The sequence below is a fragment of the Myotis daubentonii genome, chromosome 2 (genome assembly GCF_963259705.1).
Source record: "Myotis daubentonii chromosome 2, mMyoDau2.1, whole genome shotgun sequence".
Taxonomy (NCBI): domain Eukaryota; kingdom Metazoa; phylum Chordata; class Mammalia; order Chiroptera; family Vespertilionidae; genus Myotis; species Myotis daubentonii.
Window position 1 is genome coordinate 184,561,051 of NC_081841.1, and position 13,201 is coordinate 184,574,251.

A 13,201-nucleotide genomic window follows, 5' to 3' on the forward strand; every position below is an offset into this window, starting at 1 on the left:
AGTCAAAAAGTTTGCCCACCCCTGGGTTAGAGCGTCAGCCTGTGGACTGAAGGTTGCTGTTTCAATTCTGGTCAAGGACAGGTACTTGATTACCTGCCCGTGTGTGTGTGTGTGAGTGTGTGTGTGTGTGTGTGTGTGTGTGTGTGAACCAATTGGTATGTCTCTCTCACATCAATGTTTCTCTCTCTCTGTCTTTCCCCCTCTCTTCCATTCTAAAAATCAATGGAAAAAAACATATCCTCAGGTGAGGATTAACAAACAAAAAAATATGCCCAACATAACATGATGAGTAAGTAGATCATATATTGGAACTGAAAAAAGCCAGACTCCAAATTCTGTTATATTTATTTTTTGTTATTCCTCATCCGAGGATATTTTTTCACTTGATTTTTTTAGAGAGAATAGAAGGGAGGAGAGAGAGAGAGAGAGAGAGAGAGAGAGAGAGAGAGAGAAAGAGAGAGAGAGAAACATTGATGTGAGAGAGACACATCGATTGGTTGCCTCCCACACATGCCCGGACTGGGGTCAGGGACTGAACCTGCAACCAAGGTATATACCCTTGACTTGAATTGAACCCTTGACTCTTCTGTGCCCAGGTGACACTCTAACCACTGAGAAACACCAGCCAGGACAACTCTGTGATTTTTAAAAAATATATATTGTATTGATTTTTTACAGAGAAGAAGGGAGAGGGAATAGAGAGTTAGAAATATCGATGAGAGAGAAACATCGATCAGCTGCCTCCTGCACACCCGCTACTGGGGATGTGCCTGCAACCAAGGTACATGCCCTTGACTGGAATCGAATCTGGGACCCTTCAGTCTGCAGGCCGACGCTCTATCCACTGAGTCTAACTGGTTAGGGCAACTCTTGTGATATTTTATAACACCTTTTATGATCTATTTCTTGGATATTGGGCTAAGGATTTAGATTTTTTTCCCCTGGGGCATAAATAAGCCATTGGTGATTTCTTAATATAAGGATATTTACAAAGATAAATTGGTAGTAGTTAGTATGAAAACTGTACTGGGAAAGAAACATTAGAATAAAAAAACATTAATGTTAGTTTCTTTGGAGCAAATCTTTACCCATTTTTGCTTCTAATTCCTTAGACTTAAGATTTGTTTTAACAACAAATATAAATAGTCATATGAATATGAATAATTTAATAGTATAGCATGTGAGGCCATAAAGACTTGGATGGGATAGGACAGATGGGAGAAATAACCTGAAGGGAAAAATTACCAGGACAACAACATTATTTCCCACTAAGAATGTTACAGAGAATTAGGGTTGTAATGGAAAGACCCTTAGAAGATAGAAGTAAAAGTGTTAAGCTGATCATGAACAAGACCAGTAAACAAGTTTGAATAGATGAAGAAATACAAAAAAAATCTTAAGGATGCCTAGGCTAATCCTAAGGCTTTGTGAAGAATTGTTTAAAATAGAAGGGAGAGATTTAAATATGATAGAATACGTGTTTTTTTTTGTTTTTGTTTTTTGTTTTTTTTTTTTTTTTACTTCACTACTTTCCTCAAACCCATGAAATCAATAACAACAAGATGGAAAATTGTCTGTGTTGAAACAAGGAAATATCAAAGTCTCCAAATCATACTTGTCCAGTTCTGTGTATTAACTGCTGGCATAAAACAATGCAGATTTCCCTAAAGTTCACATGATGGTCTTGAAACCATCCAATGACCCTTTGGTTAGATCTAGGTGTCTGAGAAGTCGCATCAGTGCTGAAGCATTGGAGTTCTTCGTGGAAATCTAGGTCAAGGCAACAGCATTGCAGGAGGGTTGCAGAAGGAGACATCATGCTGATCGCCACTTGATTATCTTACTCCCAACTTCCAGCTGAAGATACTGCCTCTGGATAACTGCTGGGAAGGTGGTGATTGCAAGAGTTGAATACAGGCCACATACTTCCTGATTTCAAGACATATAACAAATATACAATAATTAAAACAGTGTGCTACTGGAGTAGACAGACATATAGACCAATGGAATAGAATAGAGATTCCAGAAATAAACCTTCATGTAAATGAATAAAAAATCTTTGGCAAGGGTGCCATGACCATGGAATAGAGAAAGGATAGTCTCTTCAGAAAATGGTGCTGGGGAAAGTGGATATCCACATAAAAAAGAATGAAGTTGGACCCTTATTTCACAGCATACACAAAAATTAACCCAAAATGGATTAAAGACATAAATGTATGACCTAAAATGATAAAACTCATAGAAGAAAACATAGGGGACAAGTTTTATGACCTTGGATTTAGAAATGATTTCTGGGATATGACACTAAAACCACAGGTAACAAAAGCAAAAATAGACAAAAGGGGACTACATCAAACTTAAAAACTTATCCGGGTCAAAGAAAACAATCAACAAAGTGAAAAGGCAACATACAAAGTGGGAGAAAATATTTGTAGATCATGTATCTGATCTACAGCTCAACTAGAAATTTGCACTGAAATTTTTGTAGTTGGTGTCTACATTTGTATACCATTATTTTCCCCCATTGGTTTAGATAACATCTACTCTAACTAGTAGTAGTCATACTTAGCTATCTTTATTAAAATGAATGATTTATTGTTTATGCATTTATGATACATTTAATAAATGTAAAAATATTTTAAGTGAATAAAGATTTTATATTGGTTTAAGTGATCAAAATTTTCACTATGTTAAAACACTTTTAGTTGCCATGAGAGCTGCATATTTATATGCCTATTTTGTATTCATTCAAGTAAAGAAAAATCTTTTGTTTTCCCAGGTACTGCATAAGCCGACCACAATATAAGACTTCTTGTGGTATCTCTTCATTAGTTTCTTGTTGGAATTTCTTATATAGCACAGTGGGAGCTGGAAAGTGAGTATGTTAATTTGTTGGTATCTAAACTCCCATGCTATTTGGTGTTGCTTTTCCTTTTTTTTTTCTTCTTGATCTTTCTTCAAAGCCTTTTGTAGAGGACTGACTTTCAATAGATCGCAGGGAGGGAGCTGCTCTGCTGCATAGGAAACCCCGACCCAGAAGCAGGTCGCCTACGATTGGTTCAGCACCAGGTTCCCCACGAACGAACGTGCATTGCGTGAAGGGCAAGGGGGCGCCCCCTTTCCAGCCGCACCCCGTTTCCCAGGGCTTTTTCTCTAATGGAACGTTTTTAAGGATGGGTTTTTCATAAATTGAGGAAAAACTACTTCATTTTGTTTTAAGTCTTTTAGCTAAGATACGTGTATGCATTATTTTTGATAAAATAAAAATTAAAAATATTACCAAAATTCTTTGCAAATCAGACAGACATGTTAACATTAACATTGAGACAGGTTATATTTCCATATGGTTGGACTTGTAAAATGAAAGGCAGTGTTTCTTTTGTAGTCTTCCACCGATTACCCAAGAAGAAGCATTACATATTTTGGGCTTTCAACCCCCATTTGAAGATATTAGGTTTGGCCCTTTCACTGGAAACACAACACTCATGAGGTATGCAGCCCTTGCTTGGAAACATATTTTATTTCTAGTTCTATAAAATAATAATGCTGTAGATGCATGTTGATAGTAAACCATGTGTGCAGCTGCCAGGCCCCAACCTGCAGTAGATACACCAAACTTGGGCTCTGCCTGAATTTCTCTAGAATTGGAATAGTGCCATCTTTATTATGGAACTGTTTCTATGAGCAAATCTTCTTGTTATTTTCAGATGGTTTAGACAAATTAATGACCACTTCCATGTAAAAGGATGCTCGTATGTTCTATATAAGCCTCATGGGAAGAATAAAACAGCTGGAGAAACTGGTAGGTAAACATCTAGAAGATTAATACACATGCACATGCATGTGTATTCATACATGTTTTAAACCACCTCAAAGATTAGCTGTTTTGACTATGTAAACACTAAACACAGTCTGTTACTTTTATGTCTTTTTATCTGAGGGAGAAATTATAATAGTAACCTGTAGGGCACTTTTCAATATACAGTTTAATATTTTTCTTTAAAAATGTTTTATTAATTTTTAAGGAGAGAGGAGGGGAGAGGGAGAAAGAGAGAGAAACATTGATGTGAGAGTGAGATATCAATTGGCTGCCTCCTGCACATCCCCTACCAGGGATTGGGCCCTCAGCCAGGGCCTGTGCCCTGATCAGGAGTCCAACAGGCAATGTTTTGGTGCACGGGACAACACTCAACCAACTGGCCAAACGGTTAGGGCTACAGTTTAATATTTTTAGCTCTTCTCATCTTTACATGTAGAGCTTTTAGACTTGTAAAGTATGCCATAAATACTGCTTTAATACATTATATTGTTTGGGTCCATGCGGTGTGTGAGTGAATGTATGTGTGTGTGTATTTACACACACATATGTGTTGGTAAAACTCAGAAAGCAGCATGGAATTTGCAGTTCCTTTTTCTAAAAAGGAATGTAAGGATTTTAGAGTATTTGATGTTATACCTGCATAACAACAGGAAAATGGACTGTGAAAATGACGAAGTTCTATTATGGAATAGTCTTGTACATAACAGAGTAATGGAGTAGATTTTAAGGATTGTTTTAGGTCAGTGATGGCGACCCTTTTGAGCTCGGCGTGTCAGCATTTTGAAAAGCCCTAACTTAACTCTGGTGCCGTGTCACATATAGAAATTTTTTGATATTTGCAACCATAGTAAAACAAAGATTTATATTTTTGATATTTATTTTATATATTTAAATGCCATTTAACAAAGAAAAATCAACCAAAAAAATGTCATAGGTTCGCCATCACTGTTTTAGGTGCTAATTAAATTTGCATTATTTTACCATCTCACACCTGTCAGAATGGCTATCATCAACAAATCAACAAATGACAAGTGCTGGTGAGGATGCGGAGAAAAATGAACCCTCATGCAGTGCTGGTGGGAATGCAGACTGGTGCAGCCACTGTGGAGAACAGTATGGAGTTTCCTCAAAAACCTAAAAATGGAACTCCCATGTGACTCAGTGATCCCCCTTCTAGGAATATATCCCAAGAAACTAGAAACACCAATCAGAAAGGATATATGCACCCCTATGTTCATAGCAGCACAATTTACAATAGCTAAGATTTGGAAACAGCCTAAGTGCCCATCAGTAGATTTTAATGCTGTATTTTCCCAGTTTTATTCCTGTCGTCATTTTCCTATTGCAATATTTGACTCCTCACTGTTTCTTTCTCTATGTCTATTTTCTGAAGGATGATTGATTTCCCTCCCCCCTCTGGGAATGTTCTTATCTTCCTCTTCAATAATCGTTGGTCTTGTGCAAGCCCTGCTTTATCTCTGAAGCTTTTCCTGCCACTTTAGAAGCCGATTCCTCTTAATTCCAATAGTAATGATTGTTTGTGTCTGTCTTGTGGCATTTGGCACATTAGCCCTTATATCATATTGCATCTTTTTAATGAACCTGCCCAGCTCCTAGATCACAGACTGCCCCTAGTAACCCTATGATTCCTTATGTTGCCCTGTGACCTCACACAGGTTACCCTAGAACAGTGGTTCTCAACCTGTGGGTCGCGACCCCTCTGGCGGTCGAACGACCCTTTCACAGGGGTCGCCTAAGACCATCCTGCATATCAGATACTTACATTACGATTCATGACAGTAGCAACATTACAGTTATGCAGTAGCAACGAAAATAATTTTATGGTTGGGTCACAACATGAGGAACTGTATTTAAAGGGCCAAAAGGTTGAGAACCACTGCCCTAGAACTTCTGATTGTATTCAGAGGAGGAGTGGTACATGTGTCAAGCAAAAGTCTTTCCTGTTCTCTCATTATGAAAGAAAGAGTTGCAGAATTAGGCTTTTCTTATTTGTCTCTGGGATATGCATTAGCAAAAACCATTGTCAGTTGTTGCTGCTTATTTAAAAAGTACCTTGAAATGTATCTCCTCTTTTTGTTTCAGTTATTTTTTAAGGACCGTTAGGCCTGGTTTCCACAATAGACTTTATGTTTTCTGGGGGACTATGTTTCTTTGATTTTATAACACCCCCATTCTTGCTGACATGTTCATTTCCTCAGCTCACTCATGGAATAAAAATAAAATCCAGGGATTTTGACAAAATGAACAGATCTTGCTGTTAATATGCATTGAAGTATGTTTTCCAGAGATGCAATTACTTACAATAACAGTTTGTGTTAGAACTTGTCAACATTAGTTTCAAACTATTGGCTTCCTTCTTATTTTTCACTTATTATTACTATTATTATTATTATTATTCACTTATTATTATTCAGGCAGCTTTAAACTATTGGTTCACTTAGCTACCAACATTTGTGCCACAGAAGTCTAGATTCATTTTTAATCAGCTAGCTTAAAAATTATATTAATGTTTGTGCATTTTTATTCTTCCAGTAGGTATTGTAACTCATTGTTTTTGCTTCACAGAGAATAGCTACCTCTGCCCAACCCCCAAATAATTCATGCATATCCTCACAGGGCCACTGCTGCCAGCTTACTGCAGTGCATTAGCGCATCTCAGGTGGACTTCGCATTAAGTTTTCATATTCCTCATTCACTGGTTTTCTCCAATTCATAATAGACACAAGGCCAGATAAATCTTTTTAATGTGCAGTGCTAATAGATCTCTTTCTTTTTAAAGAGCTCTCCAGTGCTTGCTTAAAGCATAAATACTTTAGCATCATTCAAAGCCAATATAGATTGGCCTTCCACTGCTGTCCTACATTTCCCAGTTGTATTTAAAATATTTTCAAGAAATAAGAGCCTTGCAGGAAATTATGTTGGTGGATTATAAAATCTGGTTCTTGTCTTTCAAGGTGTAAAAATATATTCTAATAAGTTGTTCTAGAGTTCTTTATAGTCCTTCTATAGATGATCAAGCTCTACAGAAGAAACTCATACTAAACTCAGTGAATATCAGAATGTTAGTATATTAACTTAGAGTGATAAACGTAATATCAGAGATACCAGAATTCTCTTGTTGGCTGATTAGGACATATACTGCAGGCCAGCTAACTCTAGTAGTGTTTTTCGCCTTTCTTTATACCATACAAATTAGGGCTGTACATTTTGTAGTGGCTGCTTTGTTGCTTAAATTTCAGATTTTTTTTTTAAAATATATTTTATTGATTTTTTACAGAGAGGAAGGGAGAGAGATAGAGAGTTAGAAATATCGATGAGAGAGAAACATCGATCTGCTGCCTCCTGCACATCTCCTACTGGGGATGTGCCCGCAACCAAGTTACATGCCCTTGACCGGAATCGAACCTGGGACCCTTGAGTCCGCAGGCCGACGCTCTATCCACTGAGCCAAACCGGTTTCGGCGAAAATTTCAGATTTTTTAGATATACTCTGGTCTGGAGTGAACATCGTTCTGAATTTAGTTTACATATGTAACACATATATGTCTTGACCTAAATGGAATTATTTTATTGGATGACCATTTGAATGCATTAAATACTGTATTTACTACCTTTTATTTCAAAGGATGATCTTTTTATGACTTTGCCCTGAAATTCTGGGGGGTGCCTCTCTATACTATCATACCCTGTATTTTAAACTAGACTACTTGATGTTCTCTGGTTATATCCCACCCCTCCAGTGATTTTGGTTTTCTCCTCATGCTCTTTCTTCTGCCTGGATTGTCGAAATACTTCCACTTCAATCATTCCATCTTGGATGCCTCCCCTTCTTGATTCCATAGACCTGATGTGCACTTTCATCTTTGAATTGCAAACCTTTATTGTGGACTGTCTTATTCTGCCCTATGTTAAAGTTACTTGTTTTATCCTTCCTATGAGGACAGCTTCACATATTGTGTTATTATTTGTTTTCTGTTTCCTATAGTTCCTGATATAGTTAGTAGGTGCTCATAAATTGCGTACTGAATTAAGTCAAATAAGATTTCCTCTTAACTCTAGACTGGTGGCTCTCAAAATATGGTCCCTAGACCAACATCAGCGTCACCTGGTACCTTACTGGACATGCACATTCTTGGTCCCCATCGCAAACTGACTAGGCCAAGCACGATTGATCTGTTGTTTAACAAGCCTTGCAAGCCCAAATTTGAAAACTGCCGTAGTCTTTCTAAAGAGGTGTTATCATTATCAAGAGCTTGGAAATCTGGAATACATTCCAAGACATTAAACTAATCGCTAATCCAGTGCCTACTGCAAGTACCTACTTCACAAGACTATGTGGGACTTCAGAATGAGACAGTGTCTGTGAAAGATACAATATGGTTGTTGTTTACTTCTGGATTGTTCTGTCCCCTAGATTTCACTTCCCCCATATCCTTCTCATCTTTCATGTTTCAACTTAAATGCCATCACCTCCAAGGAGCCATGACTGAATATTAAAGTCTGATGCCTGAGTCTTCTTTTAAGCCAGCACCCTATTTATTTCACTTAAATCACAAATTACCATCCATAATTATTTTATTGTTGGTGTCCTCCACTGGACAGTCAGCTCCATGACTGTCCCTCCAGGAACCCAGCCTGTTCCCTCCAGTCTTACCAGTGCCTCACACATGGGAGGACTCAATAAATATGTGTTAAAAAAATAACTGCTAACCATAGTCACAATAAAGAAGTGAGCTGTTTTGTATTACATCTGACTTAAGGAAGGTGTGAAACAGATTTCCATTGAAAAGTTATATACAAGTCCTTTCATTACAATTTTAGTCATTTGGGAAAATTTTTTATTTGGCATTTCCACAATTTTTAAAATATCTCGAGTTTTTTCCTAAACTGGGTATGTGCATAAACATTTTTTGGATTTATTGAATTTATGAATAGTCTAAATCTATGTACTTAAACTTGCTCACTATCCTAGAACCTATCTGCAAATCAAGTTCAGCTATGGAAATGAAATATTGAGTATCTTCTGAATTTTAGTTATTATTTTTCATTTAGAGCTTCCCTTGGGTGTCAAGTTTTAAATTGCCAGGAGAACCCCAAAAGAAAGATGTGTTTATCATTATAAAATAGAGATTTTAAGCAGAGAAGACCACCTTGCCATGCATGTACGTTCTGATGGTAGGCCATGAGGCAAAAATCTATGGGAAAGATGGATGAAACCTTAGAGAAGAGTTTAAGACAGAAAAGTTATTGTGTCTGTGGAACTCATAACTTGTGTGCATTGACCTGCAGTTCTTAGAGTTCTTTAGCTACTTTAGTGGCTAGAAAGTCAATCAGAGAAAAACCATGATTTGAGAGCTTTCATCTACTTCAACTATTTTTAGGATTTCCAGCTTCAATAGGCTATTTGTTAATGAATAATTTAGTTTCTTCTAGGAGATGCAGGATACTGAAATCTCAGTTAATGGCTTTAAATGTTCAGTGCTGGTAAAAAGTTGTTGCTTATGGTAATTCTTTTGAAATTAGCTCACAAATAATATAGCCATGGGATGTAGACAAGGAGGAACAATTATAAGAGGACGCCCTGGTACTTACTACCTGTCTGCCTCTACTGATATTCTTATCTTGTGAAAGCTGCCCCTCCAGTCCATATAACTTTTGGAGAAAGAATAAACTGTATGTTAGTGAGAGGAAGTTTCCATATTTGGAACTTTATCATCTGGAATCTATATTCATATATCTCAGTGGTCATCAAACTGGGATGTACACACTGTAGAGCTGACCATTGTGGTAAGGAAAGAACATACTAGAATGTCTATATTTTAATCTAATTTAAAATTCATACTTTTTGTATATCTTTAAAAAAACACGTAATAGTACAGTAGTATATGCACAGAGTTTATAAACAAAAATGCTTGTAATGGGCATGTTTATTCAGAAATGTCTAGTGACAGATGTACTCAACCAGAAAAGTTGAGACCATTACTATATGCACTAGGTATATACGATAATTAAATTTCATAGACAAGTATGTGTGTTATTAGAAGGTTTTGGTAAGCAAGGCATATTTCAGTTCTTTAGTTTGCTATTCTGTTTTCCTGTATTTCAGTGTGAAGGGTGAAGCTGAAAATAAATTCATTAATATTTTTTGGTATCATCAGTAGCTTCTCATTTCCCCCCAGCCATGTCAGTATGTTCCCAGTAATGTCTTCGCTGTCTTTCAGTCGTTAACTCGTCCTTTGCATAAAGCATGGATAGTGCTTCATGGTCCTTCTGTCTTTGTTTTTATTGCAGCTTCAGGGGCCTTGTCGAAGTTAACTCGTGGATTAAAAGATGAATCCATGGCTTATATTTATCATTGCCAGAATCATTACTTTTGTCCGATTGGCTTTGAAGCAACCCCTGTTAAAGCCAATAAAGCATTCAGGTAAGCATTTCTGTATGCTACGTGGATACCTGACCATAAAATGTGTTGTAGAAAGCATTTAAGAAATATTTGGTGCTTAGAAATTGGAAGACTTAGTGATTTGCTTTCCTTATATGACATAATATTATTCTATAAACATTTGCGCTTATTCTTTTGCAGAATTGCATTTGATTGAATTCTGTTTATTTCTTTGACAAAATTATTTATTTAAAAAATTAATTTATTAAGCCGACTGAATTTTAGTACTCTTTCCCCTCCTTAGCAAGTTTTCTTCATGCTTGGTTGATATAATGCCAGGATAGTAAAAAGCAAAGGAAGAAGAGTCCTATTTGAGAATGGTGAAAACAGAGGCCATGAATACTTTTAGTAAAAGTATTGCTAGGCATGGTTTTCTTCACCCAGCTAAGGTTCTGTTTTTTTCTTTTCATACTTGAAGAGGAAGAAGAGGTAGCACTCTCCTCTCAGAGAGGACTGAAACTCAGGCTGGGAGACTGTGGCTTGGTCATCAGGGGGATAGGATGGGTTCTTTGAGACTGGACGCCATGTGAACTTTGTATCCCACTCAAGGCATTTGGAGTTGGGCAAGAGTGGAGGGGTGTGGGGGGTCCTGAGACAGGCAGGATCGAGCTGGGAGAAGCAGGATGTTGGACATAGAATTTTGTGAATGTTGGGTAAGAGGAAAACTACTTGGTTTCTCCAAATCCCGAAATGTTTTATTCATCTCTCTGGAGGTGAGGTATGTTGTTTCTTATGTGGTTTCACCCTGCAATGTCACCTTATTCCAGACATCTATCACATGCAAAACATGAAAAACTAGGTACTTCTACTTTGTACCCTATGGAGGAGCGTTTTCCACCCCTACCTGTATCTAGGAATCACCTGAGATGCTCTTCAAATTGTGAAAATCCTTGCCTGTGCTCCACTCTTTTTTAATTCTTTTAATGTATTTTTATTGATTTCAGAGAGGAAGGGGGAGAGAGAGAGAGAGAGAGAGATAGAAACATCAATGATGAGAGAGTTTCATTGATCTGCTGCCTCCTGCACGCCCCCTACTGGTGATCGAGCCCCCAACCTGGGCATGTGCCCTTGACCGGAATTGAACCCGGGATGCTCCAGTCCACAGGCTGACACTCTATCCACTGAGCCAAACCAGCTAGGGCTGTGCTCCACTCTTGACCGATCTGAATTAGAATTTCCCAGGGCAGGATTAGGGCATCAGTATGTTTAAAAGTTCCACAGGAGAATCGGTGCTTTAGGGTTTTATCTTTAGGATGCCTTTTGAGACTTTTAAAATGCCTAGTAAAAGAAGAGTAGCTGAAGAATTCTCAGAACATGCTAGGGTTTCCCCCCCTGTTTAGATGCTGAGAGGTAGTATATGTTAACTTTTTTAGCCCTAGATTTTATAGAAGTCAAGACCAACATTTAATTTATGCTTTTTCTTTGTGTTCAGACATTTGCTTAGTCCCAAACTCCAATATCTATAAACTTTAATATGTCTTTTATTAATATATAATTGAAGCACTATTTTCAAGTGAGTAAATGACCTTTATTAAACATACTGTGAATGTATTTTAAATCTAGCAGGGGTCCCCTCTCACCACAAGAAGTAGAATATTGGATCTTAATTGGAGAATCAAGTAGAAAACATCCTGCTATTCACTGTAAAAAGTATGTTAACTTCTTTTTTTCAATTTCTGCTGAAAAGCCTGTTGGAATTTTGATTGGTATACAATCCATAGAATCCATAGTTTAGTTTGCAGAAAATTACATCGTAACAATATGGAGTCTTCTAATTTGTGAATGTAGACCAGTGATGGCAAACCTTTTGAGCTCGGTGTGTCAGCATTTTGAAAAACCCTAACTTAACTCCGGTGCCGTGTCACATATAGAAATTTTTTGATATTTGCAACCATAGTAAAAAAAAGGTTTATATTTTTGATATTTATTTTATATATTTAAATGCCATTTAACAAAGAAAAATCAACCAAAAAAATGTCATAGGTTCGCCATCACTGATATAGACTATACTTCCATGCAATTAGAGCTTTAACTTCTCTCCTGCAATATTTTGTATTTTTCAATATAGATTTTATGTATATTTTGTTAAAATTTTCTCCTAAGTGTATTTTCTGATGCTATTGTAAATTGATTTCCCCCCCTTTCTGTTATTTTCTGACTGCGTGCAGAAATCTAATTGGTTTTTCTATATAGGCCTTAAATCTTGCATCTTTGCCAAATTCACTTATTAGTTCTATTAATAGTTTTGCAATACAAAGCAGTTTGTAATTACTTTGGATTTTCCACACAGTCATATTGTTTGTAAATAAAGGCATGTCAATTTTAAGTGTTTTGGAAGTGCATTTGACTCTAATTAAGAAGAAAATGTAGACTGTTTCTACTTTAGCCTGCAGAATCTTGTCCAATAGGTTGATATATATTTATTTCATAGGGAGACTAACCATTTTTAAACTGAGAACATTGACAATAGTTGCATATACAGAATTGTCATAAAAACAAGAGTTTATTAGAACTTGAACAATCCTGAGATAAACAACTTATTGCCACAGTAATATTGTAGAATACTGCTCATGTGAAAAGTTTCATTACAGTGGTATTTTGTTACTAAAATTGTGCTTTGTATTCTTCCTTCTTAACTATAGGTGGGCAGATATTGTTACTGATCTGAATACTCAAAATCCAGAATTTCTAGATATCCGGCACTTGGAGAGGGGACTGCAGTATCGAAAAACCAAGAAGGTAAGAACACCATTGTATGTGAAGGCATTTCCCAACTGGCCAAAATGCAATATTTTACTCTAGATTATAAATAATAGAAACCCAGTTTAGAACATTTTCGACAGAAAAGTGAAAATTATTTTAAGAACACATGGGTATGTTAAAAACAAAAGGGCAAGGAGTGTAGCCTGGATTCATAA

General features: G+C 36.8%; 1 protein-coding gene across 6 annotated transcripts in view; it reads left to right on the forward strand.

Annotated features, from left to right (window-relative positions):
• Window positions 1-13,201, forward strand: part of BIVM (basic, immunoglobulin-like variable motif containing) — a 34,176-nt gene that overhangs the window by 18,501 nt on the left and 2,474 nt on the right. For 5 of the 6 annotated variants that reach the window (XM_059685079.1, XM_059685081.1, XM_059685077.1 and 2 more), the window contains exons 4-9: window positions 2,780-2,875; window positions 3,386-3,490; window positions 3,708-3,802; window positions 10,133-10,265; window positions 11,847-11,933; window positions 12,926-13,022. In XM_059685079.1, coding sequence (XP_059541062.1) covers window positions 2,780-2,875; window positions 3,386-3,490; window positions 3,708-3,802; window positions 10,133-10,265; window positions 11,847-11,933; window positions 12,926-13,022 — 613 coding nt within the window. The remainder of the gene's footprint in view (window positions 1-2,779; window positions 2,876-3,385; window positions 3,491-3,707; window positions 3,803-10,132; window positions 10,266-11,846; window positions 11,934-12,925; window positions 13,023-13,201) is intronic. The other variant, XM_059685083.1, reaches the window with a different exon arrangement.